We start from the raw sequence: 21,267 nt of genomic DNA on the forward strand, positions 1-21,267 counted from the left end.
AGTGTTTTTCACTGTCCATTACACCCCCAAACTTGGTGTCATCCACACATTTGTTGATCCAGTGTACCACAGTATCATCCAGATCGGGTGACAAACAAGAATGGGCCCAAAGCTGATCCCTGCGGCACATCACTACTCACAGGCCTCCAGTCAGAGAGGCAGCCATCTGAAACCACTCTCTGGCTTCTCCCACGCAGTCAGTGTCTCATCCAATTTACTACCCCGTCCTGAATGGCAGACGACTGAACTTCTTGGCCAATTTCCCATGCAAGACCTTGTGAAAGGCCTTGCTAAGGTCCATGCACACAATGTTTTCTTGATGTATAACAAGAACACTTGACACTTCATTGTTAATCCAGCCATATAAACTCCAGCATAGCCATCTACACTGCACATTTAATTCATTCATCAATACTTCAAACCAAAAATTAAAGCAAGCTTAAACCATAAGACCATAAGATATAGGAGCAGAAGTAAGGCATTCGGTCCATTGAGTCTGCTCTGCCATTCAATCATGGGCTGATCCAATTCTTCCAGTTATCCCCACTCCCCTGCTTTCATCCCATATCCTTTGATGCCCTGGCTAATCAAGAACCTATCTATCTCTGCCTTAAATACACCCAATGACTTGGTCTCCACAGCTGCTCGTGGCAACAAATTCCACCAATTTACCACCCTCTGACTAAAGTAATTTCTCCGCATCTCAGTTCTAAAAGGATGTCCTTCAATCCTGAAGTTGTGCCCTCTTGCCCTCGAATCCCCTACCATGGGAAATAACTTTGCCATATTTAATCTGTTCAGGCCTTTTAACATTTGGAATGTTTCTATGAGATCCCCCCTCATTCTCCTGAACTCCAGAGAATACAGCCCAAGAGCTGCCAGACACTCCTCATACGGTTACAATGCAAAAATGGAAAAGTCCAGGAAATAGCATGGATATTGTCCCATTGATTCATTGCAGAGCTTAAGTTTACAATGAGTGTAATAGGAGCTTTCTATGGTAAAACTTCTTTTAAATTGTTTCTTAAATATCTTTTTTTTGTTCATTATTTGCACAGGAGCACCATTTACTTGGCCAGCCGTTTTTTGTTCTCCATCCTTGTCGAACTTCTGAATTAATGACTCCAATAATGATTGATGCCACCCAGGAGCAGAGGTAAAGGTTCTTGATACTGTGAGCTTGTTGAGCTATTAACATTGGCACCAAAGGTGAATTAAATTAGAATTAAGACGATGAAAATTGAGGGGTTTTTTTTCCTTTTTAACCAATGAATCTGTGGTGTGTAGGCCTCTGTTAGTCTCGATAGACCATGGATTTGCACCTTGGTAAGTTCTGGTATAAATAAGAGCAAATGATACATAAATCATTTGACTTGGAGTAAAAAGAATGAAAGCGGGTTAAGGTTCAATTTACATTTATTATCCAACTATGTATGTAGTATGCAACTCTGAGATCTGTCTTCTCCAGACAGCCATGAAACTAAGAAAGCCATGGAAGCCATTCAAAAACAATCAACCCCCATACACAAAAAAAAAAACACAAATTGTGCAAACAGCAACAAGAACATCAACCCCCCCCTCCCCACACACAAAAAACAAATTGTGCAAACAGCAACAAGAACATCAACCCCCCCCCCTCCCCACACACAAAAAACAAATTGTGCAAACAGCAACGAGAACATCAACCCCCCCGCCCCACTGCCCCACACACACAAAAAAACAAATTGCGCGGACAGCAACAAGAACATCAATCCCCCCCTCCCCACACACAAAAAACAAATTGCGCGGACAGCAACAAGAACATCAATCCCCCCCTCCCCACACACAAAAAACAAATTGCGCGGACAGCAACAAGAACATCAACCCCCCCCCCCTCCCCACACACAAAAAACAAATTGCGCGGACATTAACAAGAAAAAACAGGTGAAAACACTGAATGTTAAAACGTATTACTTCAAATTCAGATTTATTTATCACATGTACATCAAAGTATACAGTGAAATGTGTCATTTGCTTAAACAACCAGAACACCCTAATAGTGTGCCCACACACTCCATGCCCACAATGTTTCGTTGAACAGCACAAGCAGCAGCAACAACAACAACAATAAGATAACAACAGCGAAACAAGCCACTTTCACATCCCTCCCACTCTCCTGCTCACCTAGACAGTACTCCAACCGAAGGACTGGCCAACCCTGGGCCTACAGTCCTTACTTGTTTTTTTGTCTGTTTTGTTAATTTTTGTCTCATTTCAGAATCTCAGCTGATTTTTTTATTACCCATATGCAGAAACTGCATGTTTATGATCTTCATTATAAGCAACACCATGCTTGATTTATGGTTCAGTCAGTTTTTTTAGATTGGCAAGAGGACTATAAAATTTAAATAATGGTTTATTTAAAATGGCACCTTTCTGTCAATAAGTTTCATAGTTGATCTTAGGTGCTCTGCCTCAAAGTTTTGTAAAATATTTATAAGGGGTTGTTGTGTTTTAAATTATTTCCTTTAATTGTTGTCCAGCCTCACAAGACAAGATTTACTTTGAATGTATGGAGAGTTTTGATGTATTATTAAAAAGAAAACAGTCCTCAAAGTATAGGATGAGAGAGTGTGCACTATGTGTCAACAAATGTTGCAAAATAACCAGATTAACTTGTTTGTTCTTCTCAAGTTTTGATCTATCCATCACATTCTATCAAAATCACGGATTAATGATTTTTCAAGTTTTAGTCCTCTGTGGTCTTGGAAGATGTACATTACATTATCTGACTCATCCTGTATAATGAGATGAGCTGCAGACTCTGAAAGAAAGCCGGTGATTCAGAATAATTCCCTCTTCCTTGTGCACAGAATGGATAGCTGGCCTAATTCAGATTTCCAATGACGGCCTTCATCTTCATTTGGCAACGCATTTGCATCGTTATATATTTCACTACTGTTCTATTTTTAAACGGGTCACATCATGGATTTGCTGATTTTGACTGGGTTATTCCAGAATCTGAATATCTCTGTTACTTTATGCACAGTGTTAGGAATTGTAAAGTATGCTGGCTTTTTTCCAACAGCCTTGTTCATTTTTGCATCTTATCACAGAAATATGCTTCTCACCAGTAACTGCACTTTAGAAGTTTTCCATCAGTTATGCTGAACGTTATTCAATTCTGAAGCCATGATACATAGAAGGGTAGGTTCTCTCATTGTCTACGAGAGGGTATAAATGAGCAGGGATCTACTTGATGTGAGAGTTAGAATAAAATGGAACTGAGATATGACAACTCTTCTCCTACATTCTGCCCTGAGCCATGACTTTGCAGATTCTCTGACCTGGAAGATGTCCTTTTCACAAACTCCAGTGGTTCCAAGAAAGTGTTTGAATACAGCTAACAGACTGTGCATTTCTGGGCGGCTCAACATAGAACACAAGAAATTCGGCAGATGCTGGAAATCTAAAGCACACAAAATACTCGAGGAGCTCAGCATCTATGAAAATGAATCAGTTGACATTTCAGGAACAAAGAACATTACTGCACAGTACAGGCCCTTCAGCCCAAGAAGCTGTGCTGAATTTTAACCTAGTCTAAGATCAATCTAACCTTTTCTTCCTACAGTGGTGCTAGAAAGTTTGTGAACCCTGTAGAATTTTCTCTATTTCTGCATAGATATGACCTAAAATGTGATCAGCTCTTCATGTCAGTCCTAAAACTAGATAAATTGAACCCAATTAAGTAAACAACACAAAAACATTATACTTGTTCATTTATTTATTGAGAAAAATGATCCAATATTACATGTATTTGTTGGAAAATGTATGTGAACCTCTGGGGTAATGCCTGTCTCAAATGGAGCAAACTCAGTACTGTTGCTACTCTCCTTAGGAGTGGGCATCCTGCAAAGATCACACCAAGAGCACAGCGTGCAGTGCTGAAGGAGGTGATAAAGAACCCAAGGGTAACAGTGAAAGACCTGCAGAAATCTCTAGAACTTGCTGAAGTCTCTGTTCATGTGTCCACTACATAAAAAAACACTGAACAAGAATGGTGTTGATAGAAGGACAGCAGGGAGGAAACCACTGCTCTCTAAAAAAATACACATTGCTGCATGTCTCAAGTTTGCAAAGGACCACCTGCATGTTCAGTGGTTCTGAGACAACATTCTGTGGACAAATAGACAGAAGTTGAACATTTTGGCAGAAATGCACATTGCAGAAAAGGCCACTGCACACCAACACCAAAACTTCACCCCAACTGTGAAGCATGGTGGAAGGAGTAGCATGGTTTGGGGCTTCTTTGCTGCCTCAAGGCCTGGACCGGTTGCAGTTATTGAGGGAACAAGGAATTCAAAATTGTATCAAGTCATTTGACTGGAGAATGTCAGGGTAGCAGTCCGTCACCAGAAGCTTAATAGAAGTTATATAATGCAACAGGGCAATGGTCCAAAAGACTTGAGTAAATCAACGACAGAATGGGTTAAAAAGAAGAAAATCCATGTTTTGGAATGGCCAAGCCAAAGTCCTGACCTTAATCCTGTAGAAATGTTGAGGAAGGACATGAAGCAAGCAGTTTGTGCAAGGAAGCCCACCAACATCCCAGAGTTGAAGCAGTTTTGTAAGGAGGAATGGCCTAAAATTCCTCCAAGCTGATGTGCAGGACTGATCAACAGTTACTGGAAATGTTTGATTGAAATTATTGCTGTATAAGGGGGTCACACCAGTTACTGAATGCAAAGGTTCACCTAGTTTTTCCAACAAGTACATGTATTATTGGATCATTTTTCTCAATAAATAAATGATCAAGTGTAATATTCTTTGTTATTTATTTAACTGGGTTCTCTTTATCTAGTTTTAGGACTGACATGAAGATATGATCACATTTTGGGTCATATTTATGCAGAAATAGAGAAAATTCTACAGGGTTCACGAACTTCCTTGCACCACTGTATATAATCATTCATGTGCCGACCTAAGAGTTGCTTAAATGCCCCTGGCAGGGCGGGGATGGTGTTAGAGAGAGATACTGTACTTAAGACAGTTGAGAGGTCAATCGGCTTCACACTTAGTGATAGTCAGAAATTTATCCCAACATCAGGTGTACAAAATTATGAAGGGTATAAATCGGGTCAATGCATGCAGGTTTTTTCCACTGAGGTTACTTGAGACCAGAAGCAGAGGTCATCATTTAAGGGGGAAAGGTGAAATATTTAAAGAGAGATTGAGGGGGAGCTTCTTCACTCACAGGAAGGTGCGAGTGGGAACAAGCTTCCAGTGGAAGAGATGGATATGGGTTCAAATTCAACATTTAAGGGAAGATAGGATTAAATATATAGGTCCTTTGAAGATAAAATTATTAGTTATTTGGGGAAAAAAATTAAGATATATACTAAAGTTATTTTGAACTCCATGGTGCATGTGGGGATCCTCCGATATCCAGGCAATTCTTCTTTTTTTCTTCTTTTTTCTTTTTTCTTTTTTTTTAGAGAGGGATGTTAAGGGGGGAAGGGTTAAGGGGAAGGGAGGGAGGGCTAATACTAATTTTCATTACTTTATTATTCTATTCATTGCATGTAATTCTCTTAAAAATTTAATAACGAATATATTTTAAAAAACACTTACGGGAAGTTTGGATAGGAAATCTGTAGATGGATATGGTCCTGGCATGGGTCAATGCAACTAGGCAGAATAATGTTTCAGTACGGACTATGTAGGCCAGAGGCCTGTTTTAGTGACTCTATGACTATCACGGTGTCATGTTCAGCTTACTTAAGATTCAGATTTATTTCATCACATGTACATTGAAACATACAGTGAAAAACTTTGTCTGCATTAACAAGCAACAGAAGTATCATGGATGTGCTGGGGCAGCCCGCAAGTGCTGTCATCGGGGGTATCAGTTTGAGGAATGCTACCTTGCTACACAACTTTAGACCGAGCCCACTTCACATACCTAGCCGCTTTCAGCCTTTCTTCTGACTCCAGTTTACGACGTGGCTTTAGAAAGGGCAAGTTAGTCCACGTATGCCTGAGTGTTCAACACCACAGAAACACTCTGAGCATCATCCAACATGGGTCACTTGTAGTCCAGGACAGAATTTAAAAGATCTATGCCGACATCATAGGAATGTACAAGATGATAAGACTCATTGATCAAGTGTACAACCAGAGACAGAAATGGCTAATAAGAAAGAGCATAATTTTAAGGTGACTGGGGGGAAAGTATAGGGGGGGTGACAGAGGTAAGTTTTTTTTCACAGAGAGTGGTGGGTGTGTGGAACATGCTGTCAGGAGTAGTGGTAGAGGCAGATACACCAGAGACATTCTAGAGGTTCTTAGATAGACCCATGGAAATAAGAAAAATTGAAGGTTGTGTGAGAAGGAAGGGTTAGTTTGATCTTAGATCCGGCTCAACGTCCACACTGTACTGTGCTGTAATGTTCTGTGCTCTATTTCATTTATTTTTATAGAGTGCTGCAAATTTGTTATAAAACAGTTGGTTTTAAATTCTCATAAACTCAAAGTAAATACTTTTCCCACCAATCATTGGATATCTTTATCACTGAAGAACCTGTATATTTTGTATAATTCTAACCTTAAAGCCAAGTTTATACCGGCTTGGATTTTCCTTTTCTTCTGAGAACAAATCCTTTATCCGCTGAAACTCATCCAAGAAATTGGACACTTGAGGCCAGAAGGTGTTCTTGCAGGGTGAGCCGCAAACAATATTAGCTCCATATGGTAACATTTATCAGTCAGGAGTGGTTCAGGACTGACCTACCGTTAGACTAACTTCAGCCTCTGTGATTGATTACACATTGAAGGGATATAAGGCAGTTAATATGTAGACTGTAAAGCTGTTTCAGTTCTATGCTACACTTAAAGTAAGAGCACTTATTGACGCCTCCGGTGCATGGACGCCTGATTACTAATCTTAGATCTTTTGAGGAATCGGAGATAAATATGCAGAGGCTTCTTTCAGCAAAGACTGTTTTTTGTGGGGTGAGGGGAGGAATGTTGAACATTTTCAGGTTTCTTTTCTCAAAGTCCAGCCTGAAGATTATCTTTATTTGTCATACGTACATTGAAACATACAGTGAAATGCATTGTTTGTTTCAATGCCCAATGCAGTGTGAGGACGTGATGGGGGCAGCGCATAAGTATTGGCATGCTTCTGGTGCCAGCAGACTACCCACAACTCCACAGGGTGGCATGGTAGTGTAATAGTTAGCACAACGCTTTACTGTACAGGCGGACTGGGTTCAATTCCCACTGCTGCCTGTGTGGGTTTCCCCTGGGTGCTCGGGTTTCCTTCCTCCATCCAAAGACGTACCAGTTGGTAGGTTAATTGGTCATTGTAAATTGTCCCATGATCAGGCTAAGATTAATTTGGGGGGTTGCTGAGCGGCACGGCCCAGAGAGCGGAAGGGCCTATTCCGCTCTGTATCTCAGTAAATAAATAAATAACTCACTGACCCTAACCCAGATGTTTTTGGACTGTGGGAGGAAACTGGAACATCTGGAGGAAACCCACAAGGTCACAGGGTGAGCCTCCAAACTCCTTACAAAATTGAACTCCGATCGCTGATCGCTGGCACTATAAAACATTGTGGTGACTGCTGCCCTAGCCAAATTTACTACGTTTAGTAGAACTGGAGCACTCGGAGGAAACCCACATAGTCACTGAGAGATTGTACAAACTCCTCACAGACAGTGGCGGAAATTGAAATCCAATCCGTGATCTCTGGCACTGTAAAGCATCGCCCTAACTGCTACTCAACCATGCCATCTAAATCTGACTTACTATGTTTAGTAAAGTTTACAGAACAGGAAACAGGACAACAACGGGTGCATAATTACTGCAACCTTATTCTCTCAGTAATACATGTCATCATATCCTCTCTCTCTCTTTCAAAAACTGATTCCAAATGTCAGATCTCAAAATTGCATTTAAAATACATTCACTGATTAATTGAAGAAAAACCATTGGGGAGAAGATGGAAGAATATATTAGAGCACCTAATAGCACAAGATGGGTGTTGAGCTGGAGATACGTCTCTGCCAAAGGAGGTGTAAGGTACTCCTTCCCTCCGCTAGCCTGCAGGTCACCCTTGGGCAAGATGTACCACTTACAGGATCAGGGTTCATGAAGCCATGGGAGCAGGTGGTGCATATCACAAGTCCTGATCAACGGACCACTGACAGCTGGCAGACAATCTCTGAAGAGAATTGATAACGGCTGGGGTCTCCCATCTTGTGAAGACACTGCCCAGAAGGCAATGGTCAACCACTTCTGTAGAAAAAATTTGCCAAGAACAATCATGGTCACAGAAAGACCATGATCACCCACCTCATACAGCACGGCACATAATGAACGAGGGAATAACACAAGGAAATGGGAAACAAGAATCCTCAAACTATAAAATCCAATTTTATTTCAAAGTCAGGATCCTGGAAAAAGGGAAAAATCCAAGCCAAGAATTTTTAAAAGAAACTCCAGCCTTTAGGCGAAAACTTTAATAAAGCCAATAAATTGGTAGATAACTTTAATCATATTAGTGTTGTATATGATTATTTTGAAAATGGTAGATAGTTAGATCTTCTTTTGGATGTTAACATTTTCAGTTACTTTTGGGAGAAAGATCAATTAGAAAAATTAGCCAGTTGTGTTTTAAGTTGTTTAAAGAACCCGACAGAGATCGTACAGAAACAGTTACTTCTGAAAATGAGTGATTATATTGTGGAAAAATAACAAAATATTTACAACAGGAAATTACATCGACATGTTAGCAGTCACAAATGTAACAATTACTTAACAGAATAAATATAGTCTTCAGTTAAAGGAAGTTTAGTGTTCAGGGATGGTGCAATGGGGCCTGAACCATCATTATAAACTTATCTCTTTAAATCTTCCCTGGACCCAACATGTACAATGAAAAATACTAATAGAAAATTGCCAAGTGAAATTGCATCCTTCTATTAGTTTCTGTGCTAGATTGGGACGCTATGTCAGCGTAGCGGTTAGCATGACCCTAGTACAGCTCAGAGTGTTCCAGAATTTGGAGTTCAGTCCTGGCGCTGTCGGTGAGGTGTTTGTACGTTCTGCCCAGGAGTGCATGGGTCTCCTCTGGTTTCATCCCACAAGCCAAAGGTTTTCCAGTTAGTGGGTTAACAGGCTAGTGGTAGATAGGTGGGTTGCCAGTCAGTGCAGATTGTTGGGTGGAAGGACCTCTATCTCTAAATAAAAACATAAGCAGAGAAAAGGACCAGTTTTAAATCACTAGCTTAAATAATGGATCTGAAATATTGATCTCCCAATTGGAATCCTGTATTTGGAAAATGGATTGAAGTTCATAAGAATAGATATACTTCAATCAGATGCAGTATAGAGAAAATTTCAGAAGAATATATCCTACACAGCTAGCCTTAGACTGAAATTTAGAAAGTTTCCATGTTGGTGGAGTCTTATCAATTTTAAACTATACAAAACGAAAAGACATTGCAGAGTGAAATAATACTGCCTACAGTATTAACCAGTCTCTGAAATGATGCTGCAGATTATTAGCATTTGAAGATAAAGCATGAATCAATGTATCTTAAATAGGTTAGGACATCCACAAACATAATTTGAGATAATTGTTGGATATTGTCAGTCAGGATATTGGACTATATACGTGTGTGTGTGTGTGTGTGTGTGTGTGTGTGTTTTGAGTGAATATGCTTCCTTGCTCGCTACTTTGATTGTTGCTTGCTATTTTGAAGTTTGCTTGCTCTCTTGACTGTTTTGCACCTTGTCCCTGGAGGAACACAGTCTGGTTCATCTGCATCTATGAATGGTTTGAATGATAATTAAATGTGGTTTGATTTGATTTGAAATGTTTGTACTCAGACACCTATCCAATTGTGTCCTGTCAGTTCCGACATGAAGCTAATAATTTATCACGACAAAAGCATTTTTCTCTCTGATTGTGATCACGCAAAATCCCCCTGATTGTCCACCTTCCTCAGCAACATAATTGAATTTAAATCTATTAGATGTTTAAAGCCACAAAATAATAATATCAAGGAAGAGCTAGCCCAGTTCTAGATCACAAAAATTCCACAAAATGGTGCGGAAGACGAACAACAATGTTAAATCCTTCTGCCTGCTTTCTTGTTTATTAGCAGCAAACGGGGTTGTTGTGTGACTTGACAGAGGTGTAAAAGAAGACGCACTGATCGAACAGACAACCAGAGACTTTTTCCAAGGCTGGAAATGGTTATTTCAACGGGGCATAATGATTGGAGGAAAGTATGGGGGGGTTGGGTTGTCGGAGGTAAGTTTTTTATACAGGGAGTGGTGGGTGCTCCACCAGGAGTAGTAGTAGAGGTAGAGGTAGGTACATTAAGGACATAGACTCATGGATGAAACAAAACTGGAGGTGTATGTAGGAAGGAAAGGTTAGATTGATTTTAGAGTCGGTTAGAAACTTGGAGCAACATCACAGACCAAAGGGGCTGTACTGTTCTATGTTCCCTTTGCTGATGACAGTAGTGAGAGGATGGCATGGTGAGGGTCTGTAATAATAAAATAAAATTAAAGGCAAGTTGAAGAAATGTCCCTCATTCTTCTAAACTCCAGTGAGTACAGGTCCAGAACTATGAAACACTCTGACCTTGGCCCTGTCGTTCTGAGGATCATTCTCATGAACCTCTGAGTTCGTCCAGCACAAAGCCAGCACAACCTTTCTTAAATAAGGAGCCCAAAGCTGCTCACAGTACTCCAAGTCAGGTCAAGCCAATGCCTTATAAAACCTCAGCTTTACATCCTTGCTTTTATATTTATGCCTCTTGAAAAGCGTGATAATGTTGCATTTGCCTTCCTCACCACTGACTCAATCTGTACGTTAGCCCTTAGGAACCCTGCTTGAGGACTCCCAAGTCCCTTTGCATCTCTGAGTCTTCTCTCCATTTAAAAAATAGACTATGCCTTTATTCCTTCTACGAAAGTGTATGGTCATACACTTCCCTACACTATATTTCACCTGCCACTTCTTTGCCCAATTTCCTCCTCTGTCTAAGTCTCTCTGCAGACTCTCTGCTTCCTCAACACTACCTGCCCCTCCACCTATCTTTGTATCATCTTTCTCACCTGCCCATCTGTATAGCTCAATATAGTGCCATTAAAATCACCAACTGCTGTAGAAATTATGAGGTTAAAATTGTCTTTTGGCATGTCAGCCAGTTAAGGAAGACCAATTCAACAGCCCCGATGATATCAATGACCAGTTTGCATCCATTATTTTAGAAACAGAGCTGTTCATCCCACTTTAATATATATATCCAATGCCCAATGACTTGGCCTCTGCAGCTGTCTGTGGCAATGAATTCCACAGATGTACCAGCCTCTGCCTGAAGATATTCCTCCTCACTTCTGTTCAAAATGGACGTCCTCTATCAGCCTCTGCTTTACATGTAATTAGTTATTTGTGATACAGCACCGAGTGGGCCCTTTGGCCCTTGGAGCCATTGCGCCCCAGCAAACCCGATTCACCCTAACCTAATCACGGGACTGTTTACAATTACTAATTAACCTACCTGGTACGTCTTTGGACTGTGGAGGAAACCGGAGCATGCAGGGAAAACACACGCATTCCACGGGGAGGACATACAGACCCTTTACGGAATGGCACCAGAATTGAACTCTGAACTCTGGAATGCACCAAGCTGTCATACTGTCATGGTAACCACTACACTGTGTATACCCAGTGATTTGACCTCCACAGCCATTTGTGGCAACAAATTCCACACATTCACCTCCTCCCCCCCCCCCCCCAAGATAAAGAAAGGTTTTTCAACCTTGGTCATATTGTGAGGAAAGGGAGTTGTGGAAATTCTTGCCTGCGGAGGTGGTATAAACATGCTAAGATCCACTCGTGTGGATCATCTGCTGTCAGTGATTTAGAGGGCCAGTAGTTTCCCATCATTCCTGAGGCATCAAGTTGTATCCAAGAGGAGGTGCATTTTTATGAGATTACTCTAATTTATTTTCAGATTACTCCAGATTTACAAATATTGTTTTTGATACACTATTCAATTTGGAGTTACTTGGAAGAAGTACTGGACTTCTGTGGCTATCATTTAGACCACTATAACTTTGCACTTTAAAATATGCTTTTCCTCCCATTTTGCACTACTTACTTAATTATTTGTGAGTGAGTGTGCATGTGTGTATATAATATAAACATTATTCAGTTTTTATTATAACTTAAACAACAAATTTCACAACATATAGTATGTCAATGATAAAAAGCCTAAATCTAGTTCTGAATGCAATCCATTTTTAAAAGTTGAAAATGTTTTGGGTGTGTTGGTTGTTAATGCAAGCATCGTCTTTCACTGTATGTTTCAATGTACACGTGGTAAGAAATGTAAACCTGAATCTGAAGTGTAAGGGTTTTCAGGAAGCAATTCCTACAGTCCTTGGTGTGGTGGCTCTGTTCACTCAGCAGAGTGAAAAACCAATGTTTTTCTTGGATGTATAGGACTTACTCGTTAGTAGAAAGTTTAGAAACCTAATTGGGATTTCCCTTAAATATTCTTCAAGCTTATTCACCAAGGAACTGACAAATTATAAATGAATAAGTGTTCAGGTTTGCTGAAGTAGTTAAACTCAGCCACAGCAGAAATTGCTGAATTTGTCCACCAGTGTTCCTGGGTTAAAAGGTTAAAAGCTAAGCTTGTTAGTCTTCTCAGTGTTATTTTTATTCGCATAATAAAATTCCATTCCTGCCACCACTGGACATTCACCAATATGCTTATCGACAGAACGACTCTACAGCATCTGTCGTGCACCTGGACCAGACACACCTAGAAAACAAGGACACTTATCTCAGGATGTTGGTTCCAGATTTCAGTTTGGCATTCAGCACTATTGTCCCGCCGAACTTGGTGAACAAAGCCCTACTCCTCGGTCCAAGTACACCACCGTGCAAGTGGCTGTTAGGCTTCCCAATGAACAGACCTCCGCTAGTCAGGATGCATAACTGATTAGCTCCCACCCCCCCCCATTATCCCCAACCCGGATGCCCCCTCACCCAGGGCTACGTACTGAACCCCTCGCTGCACGGCCAAATGCCCGAGTACATCGTCAAGTTTGCTAATGACAGGACAGTGGTGGGGCTCATTACCAACACTGATGAGATGGCCTACAGAGAGGAGGTGGAAGGCCTCGAGGACTTTTGCCAGGAAAGTAACCTCTCTCTTAATGTCAGTAAGACAAAGGAGATGGTTATTGACTTCAGGAGAACGTGCACTACTTGCGTGTGATGGCACATCGACAGCACAGCAGTGGAATCTGCAAGCAGTTTCAAACTCCTGGGAGTGCACATCACACACAAAGCTCAAAGGTCGCAGAACACATCCTGCACAGTCAAGAAAGCTCACCAAAGCCTCTGCTTTCTGAGGAGGCTAAAGAGAGCGTGCATTCTACAGAAGCACAGTAGAGAGCATCCTGACAAGCTGCATCACTGCTTGGTATGGAAACTGCACCTTGGCGGACAGGAAGGCTGACAACAGATAGTCAAAACTGCCCAATGCATCACTGGCATCAGAGTACCTGCCCTCAAGGGCATACTGTATATACAGAAAGATGCTGGAAGGGGCCAGTAACAATATAAAGGGTTCTACCCTTCCTGTCAGGGAAGACATTACATAGCAACCACATCAGGACCACCAGACTCAAAATCAGTTACTCTCCCCAAGCAGAAAGGCTGATCAACACCTCCACCTGTAATTCCACCACTATTATTTCCCATCAGTCACCTCATGTACAACCCAGCATCACTTTCACAATCAATCTGTGTATACAAGCCAACTTACATATTTATATTTATTGAGTGTTTTTTAAATTATTATTATTATTGTGTTCTTTATCTTTTACATTTTTCTGTGCTGCATCAGGTCCACTGTAACAATTATTTTGTTCTCCTTTACACTTTTGTACTGGAAATGACACCAAACAATCTTTAATCTTGAACTTGTCTCTTTTTGCACAATCGTTGTTTGTTAGTCTTTATGTATCTGTAGTTTTTCTTAAGTTCTATTGGGTTTCTTTATTTTCCCGTAAATGCTCAGAAGAAAATAAATCTCAAAATTGTATATACTGTTGTATATGTACTTTGATAATAAGTTAACTTTGACATTGACTTGATAACTATTCAGCAGTCCCAGTTCAAAATTCAAGGTAATTTTATTATCAATGTACGTGTATATCGCCGTATTCACTTTTATTTATTTAGAGACACTGTGCAAAACAGGCCCTTCCAGCCCAACTATACGCATGCCCAGCAACCCACCTATTTAACCCTAGCCTAATCACAGTGCAATTTACAATGATCGGTTAACCGACTAACCAGTACGTCTTTGGACTGTGGGAGGAAACCAGAGCATCCAGAGGAAACCCACATGGTTAACTTCTTTCAGACACTGTCAGAGTTGAACTCTGAGCTCTGACACCCGGAGCTGTAATAGCATCGCAGTAACCACTGTGCTACCAGGGCACCCATGCTACCCTAACATTCATTTTCTCGCAGGCATTCATAGTAGATACAAAGAAATACAATTGAACCAATGAAATAACTACACACAAAGACAAACAGCCGATGTACAAAAAAAGATAAACAGTGCAAATACAAACAAATAATAAATAAATAACCAATTTAATACAGAGAACTTTAGTTACAGGGCCCTTGAAAGAGAGTCCCTGGGTTGTGGAATCAGTTCAGTATAGAGGGAGGTTATCTGCACCAGTTCAGGACCCTGATGATTGAAGGGTAATAACTGTTCCTGAACATGCTGGTGTGGGACCTAAGGTTCCTGTACCTCCTGCCTAATGGTAGCAGCAAGAAGAGAGCATGACCTGGATGATGTGGGTCCTTGATGATGGATGCTGTTTTCATGTGGCAGTACTGCATGCGGAGGTACTCCACGTGCTCAATGGTTTCTCCTGTGATGGGCACCACTACTTCTTGCAGGCTCTTCCCTTCACAGGCTTTGGTTTCCATACCAGGCCACAATGCAACCAGTCAAGATTCTCTCCACCACGCATCTATAGAAGTTTATCAAAATTTTAGATAATGATGTCAGGGTGGTGTTAAAGAATAGGTTTAGCTAAAGCTGCCCCATCTCCCCCACCCCCCACCCCAGCTCCTCACAAGTCCTGTGGACATGAAAAATGGGCATCTGAGCAAGACAGTGGAAAGTAGCCATGCCCAATGAGGCATATCTTAGCCAGGAGTCAACCTCTTCAGGAAAGGGGTGGGGAGGTGGAGAATACGGGTGAGTAAGGAGAAAAAAATGTAACGAAAGAAGAAGCATTGTGGAACTGAAACTCTGCATTTTAGACGTCTAAAAATGTGACTGGTTTCTGCTGATTGGAAACACATTTCAGAGTTACTGACAACCAGATTCAGAACACTTTGGGCTGAACAAGGCATGCTGCCTTGCAGGCAATCCCTTTGTAATTTATTATAAATGTCTTTGAAAGTGTCTAGTTTATTCGTAGTAGTTTGACGTGGTAATGCAAAACATATATTTTTGGTGCGGCACACGGTCTTGTTTAAATCTGCTGTAAAAGAGAGTAAAAATATTTAAAAATTGTAGTCACTGATAACGCATGCGGTATATCTGTGTTTTTGGAAGACAATGCACATTGAATTGCTGTGTCTTTTGTTCAGGAATGTAAATTACATCACAAGCTGGCTGAGTATGATGGGGCCAGTAGTGGGACTCGACTTGCCATTGAGTTATGCCACAGCCATGTCCCAGGGCATTCCTGACCCAAACTGAACAGAGTACGCGTTGAAATCAGGTTTGTGCTCCGGGTTTGTTTTTTTTTGCCACCACTATCTGTAAGGAGTTTGTACGTTCTCCCCGTGATTGCATGGGTTTCCTCTGGGTGCTCCATTACCTTCCATATCCCAAAGATGTATGGGTTAGTAGGCTTATTGATCACATGGGTGTAATCGGGCACATGAGCTCTTTGGGCTGGAAAGGCCTATTACTGTGCTATATCTCTAAATAAGTCAAGACAAGTCACTTTTTATTGTCATTTCGACCATAACTGCTGGTACAGTACATAGTAAAAATGAGACAATGTTTTTCAGGACCATGGTGCTACATGAAACATTACAAAAACTACACTGAACTAAGTAAAAACAACACAGAAAAAAAAACTACACCAGACTACAGACCTATCCAGGACTGCATAAAGTGCACAAAACCGTGCAGGCATTACAATAAATAATAAACAAGACAATAGGCACAGTCGAGGGCAGTAAGCTGGTGTCAGTCCAGGCTGTGGGTATTGAGGAATCTGATAGCTTGGGGGAAGAACTTGGTACATAGTCTGGTCGTAAGAGCCTGAATGCTTCGGTGCCTTTTCCCAGATGGCAGGATAAATGAATTAAAGTAAATGTTGGAATTAAAGCAAAATAAAGCCAAATACACAACAGTAAGCACTAGAGATTCTGCAGATGCTCGAAATCCTGACCACACAAAGTGCTGGAGGAACTCAGCAGGTGAGACTGCATGTCTGAACATGAATAAACAGTTGGTGTTTCAAGGCAGGACGAAGAAGGAAGGGGGAGGACGTCAGAATAAAAAGGTGGGGGAGGGGAATGGGGATAGCTAGAACGTGATGGGTGAAGCCAGGTGGGCGGGAAAGGTAAAGGGCTGGAGGAAAAGGAATCTGATAGAGGCGGAGAAAGGGAAGAAGGATAGGCACCGGGGAGGTGACAGGCAGTTGAGAAGAAGATGTAAGAGACCAAGAGCAGAATGAAAGAAGAGGGTAGGTGGAGGTGAAAAGAAAAAAAAGAGAGATTTAAAAATCTACTGAAGGTAGAAATCAATGTTCATGCAGTCAGGTTGAAGGTTATCTACATGGAATATGAGTTGTTGATCCTCCAACTTGAGAATGGCCTTGTGGCAGAAGAGGACAGCATGGACATGTTTGGAATGGGAATGGAGATAGAGATTAAAGTTGTTGGCCACTGGCATTCTCCATGTAATTTTAATGCTGTGTTTCAAACATGTAGGTGGTAGATTACCGAAGGAATTATTGTCACACTCACTGAGATACAGTTATAATGTTCATACAGATATATTCATTACAGAAGTGAATTGAGGTGGAAAAGGTAAACAATATCAATGCAGAAGGCAGGTAGACAAGATCGTAAAGAGGTAGATTGGAAGGTGAAGAACCTATTCTGATACTTTATGTAAGTAGAGTTCACATTGATAAAAAGTTAACAAGATGTTAAACGTTTTTAATTTTGGCAGACCACTCATTCAAAATAAGTATTTTCTGATTAAATATGAACAGATTATTTACGATGCATTGTTAATAATGACTGGGATATTGCATTGTCCCTACTGATAAAATTCTACAATTAGCTTGTCCTGATTGTTTGAGGGCGACTTCCTCATGAAGTGGTGACAGGGTTCTGTGTGTAGAGCTTGTCGGCTGACAGTGGGAGAGGTGGTGCCTTAATCATGAGAGTACAGGAAAACCCTTCATACTTGCTGTTTTCTCCCCTCGTTTAGACCTCTGTCCAAGCTGTACAATGGGCCATGCTAATATGAGGGGGCCTAATTTATAGGAGATTGGAGGAAAGTATAGGGAGGATGTTAGAGGTTGGCTTTTTCACACAGGGAGTGGTGGGTGCATGGAACTTACTGCCCAGAGTGTTATGGAGACAGATACAATTAAAAGACTCTTATATAGGCACATGGATGAAAGAAAAATGGAGGGTGATGTGGGAGGGAAGGGTTGGATTGACCTTAGAGTAGGTTAAAAAGTCTGCACATTGCGGGCCGTAGGGCCTGTACTGTGCTGTAATGTTCTATGTTCTAAAGTATTAAATGTTGTTGGTAGTCATATCATTCCAAACATTATGGATAAAGTACAGCTATTAAATTTTATAAACATAATTTAAAAATAAAACACTTAAAAACAATTACAACATATAAATTAACAACCCAGGTGAATTCACTGAAACTTGGCTTGGCTCTCCATTGTTCTCGCTCCCCGTTGAAGTCAATGGGTTGGCTGTTCCATCACCAGAACTAACCAAGCCGCAACTCTCTGCTGCACTGCTGGTCTTCAGCATTGCACAACTGTCAGCGTGCTGACAAACAGCTGCCAGCAATTTTGGGACTTGTGTGCACACATGGGAATCCCAGTTTTAGTGGTTGCCATCCAGGGAAACCCCTAGCAGTGATGTACAGAACTGTGCATGTTTACCATAAAAGCTGGGGCATTAAATTGCCGTGCATAATTCTGTGTTATTAAAATATGCATTTTAACTTGCACCAGATCTTGGTGCTGCATTGAGGGGGTTGAATATTCATCTTATTGTGCTGTAACATAAGTGATTACACAAAAGCAACTGTAGCTGACAGCCTTGACTGAAGATATATTCCTCAGGCTTGGGTGGAAAATAAAAAAATGGCAGATGCTACAGATCTGAAATAAAGACTAAAAATGCTGGAAACACTCAGCAGATCAGGCAGCATCCATAGAAAGAAAAAATGAGATAATACTTAAGGTCTGTTGTTCTGTTTTCCTTTCTTCAGATGCTGCCAAGGTCTTTAATACATCTTCTGTTCATATTTCTGCTCAATTTTTTTTTGTACGGGGAGTCAGTTCCAGTAATTTTCATCTTTTTTGTCTGGCTTGTTTCATGGGTGATACAGCTAAGGGGTAAAGACAGGCAAATTAAAGAGCTTGGGTCACTGTCTCCTTCTAATGAAGGAGAATAGGTATGAGGTTAAGGTTTAAGCTATGGTTTTGACAAAATTATTCAACACTGGAAAAAAAAGATTATCTTTTTCTCTCTTTCTCTCTCTCCCTTTCTATAAGAAATTCTTGGAGCAAATACATTTTTAAAAATCCAGTCGGTGTATTGCTGAGAACATAGTCATCATGGAATTCTGAGTAGAAAAACAACCATCTTTATCCAAGACCACATGAGCAGCTGCCTGCGTGTGCTATCAATGCTGTATGAGATCCATCACTCTGTGATTAATCTGTTTTACTGAAGAAAACTTTGACCCTATGATACTGTATTGTTTTAATTGTTAACAAAAGAATCTGTGTTCTTCAACGTATTTTGTTTTAGCAATGTGGTAGTGCAAGTTAATCTGGGTATTTGTACTGAATGGCAGTGTAATGCATTTATTGCCAAAAGAGAAATGTACATTGTCTACTGAAAATTATGAGAAAATCTGGATGTACTATGAAACTAAAATTAAACATAAATTAGATCAATGCAGGAAAGGAGGAAATCTCTTTTTTTCTAATAAATGATTTGCTCTAATTGTCAGTAAATGATAACAAGTTCTTTTAAAACCCCTCTCTTCTCCAAATAGCTTTTGCGATGGTTCAAACACTTGGATGAAAATGTTTTGTTTTTAATGCAGTTTAGATTTTCTGTATTCTTTGACAGTCACAGTGCCTGTAAATCTGACTTAATGTTAACACATACTGTGCAGAGGACATAAATGAAAATAAGGTATTCTAAAAGTGGTTTCTGAACAGCAGAAATCAGACTGAAAATACAATGGAGCCCTCTTCAGGTCAACTTAAGATACCTCTGGAAATTCCTTTTGATAAATTATCTATATTAATATTTTATTTGTGGGAGAACCTCCTTGTGTTTGTGTTGTTTATTTATCACATGCGCATCGAAATATACAGTGAAATGCATCATTTGCACTAATAACCAACACACCTCAGGATGTGCTGGAGGAAGCACGTAAATGCCGCCACACGCATTCTGGCGGCAACATAGCATGCTACAGTGTTCTGAATTTTTGTAGCATTCAGCCAATAATGAATTGTCCATCTACATTTTATATTTTCAATTCATTGCTTTTCCATTTGTTTCAGTAACTTGATTATGATAATGTTCAAGGATTAAAGTTGAAAGTATATTTCAGTGGTTCCACTTAATATCAGAGAACGTACACACTGTACAACCTGAAATTCTTACTCTCCGCAGACATCCATAAAACAAAAGAAAAACCCCCGAAGACTGAATGATAAGAAAATGTTAGAACCCCAAAGACCCTGCTATGCAAAGTGTGGTAAGCCTCCAAAGAGACCATGATCTACAGTCCGTCAAAAACTACTGTTCACCCCAACAGTTCAACATGCTACAGGCTCTCTCCCTCTTCCCCATCAAGGGACAGAGAGGTATCACTCCTGCCACTGTGAGAGGGGGGCCAACAGCTGGCTGTTTCGATGTTACCATCTGCAGCATCACTTGTTTCGACAACAATGGCATACACTGCTTTCTTGATGTTCCGATCTCCTGCAGTGATTCCATTGGTGACATGGGCAAGGAATCGGTTCATCCGCTGGGTGCAGGGCGGCCATCTTCCAGGCCACTCCCGGAGATATTTATCAATCACGTACATATATGTCACCAAATACTCTCCTGGGATTCATTTTCTTGTGAGCACTCACAGTAGAACAAAGGATCAACTTTATTTGCCAAGTACATGTACCTCTATTAGGAAAATGTTGTGGTGTTGGCACAGCTTACAACAAAAAACAACATTCAACCATTATACTAAATAAAGAATTATAAAAAGATAAGGTTAGAAGTACAGATGTAGAATAAAATGTACATAAATACATAAATGCCAGCATGTAAATTTGCTACATTACACATTAGAACACAACCTTGGATTGCTGCACAACCAATGCAATTTGAATTGTAAAATAAAACAGTAAATTATTTTTGAAAACGATCTATCTTCTACTTGAACCAGATTTTTTTAATTAAAATGCACACAGGTTTAAAATTCTGGATGATAATTTTTTTCTACCTTTATTCAGTCATTTTCCAAAGGACCCCAGAAGATTTAGCAGATGAGTTTGGAAAGGCTGCATATATTTTAGAGAAATATAAATCTGGGACAGCCTGTGTATATAGCAGTGACAGGCAAATGCTAAGTCCATATTGAATATAATTTGGTGAGTGGAGCTTATCAGCTCCTGCGAGTACAGCTTACACATGTGACAACGGGCAACCTAATTGAGTGAGTCTGCAGACTTCCAATCTTGAAATGAGGCAACGAAACAGCAATCCTTTAGCTCCTTAAGAGTTCCAGAAGATAAGAAGCAAACACCTTGCTAGTTCATTAACCTCCCCCCCACACCCCCCCCCCACACACACACTCTCTCTCTCACACACACACACACACTCACACTCAACATTGTCTATTGGCATT

The 21,267-nt window shown here is 40.5% G+C and overlaps 1 protein-coding gene across 2 annotated transcripts in view; it reads left to right on the forward strand.

Annotated features, from left to right (window-relative positions):
• Nucleotides 1-19,675, forward strand: part of atg10 (ATG10 autophagy related 10 homolog (S. cerevisiae)) — a 217,639-nt gene extending 197,964 nt beyond the window's left edge. The window contains exons 7-9 of one of the 2 annotated variants that reach the window (XM_059969386.1): nucleotides 1,059-1,156; nucleotides 15,705-15,838; nucleotides 18,890-19,674. In XM_059969386.1, the coding sequence (XP_059825369.1) occupies nucleotides 1,059-1,156; nucleotides 15,705-15,816 (210 nt within the window). In that variant the 3' untranslated portion in view covers nucleotides 15,817-15,838; nucleotides 18,890-19,674. Of the gene's footprint in view, nucleotides 1-1,058; nucleotides 1,157-15,704; nucleotides 15,839-18,889 lie in introns of both variants that reach the window. The other variant, XM_059969387.1, reaches the window with a different exon arrangement.
• Nucleotides 19,676-21,267: the final 1,592 nt, after the last annotated feature.

This window comes from Hypanus sabinus, chromosome 5, assembly GCF_030144855.1.
Source record: "Hypanus sabinus isolate sHypSab1 chromosome 5, sHypSab1.hap1, whole genome shotgun sequence".
Classification (NCBI taxonomy): Eukaryota; Metazoa; Chordata; class Chondrichthyes; order Myliobatiformes; family Dasyatidae; genus Hypanus; species Hypanus sabinus.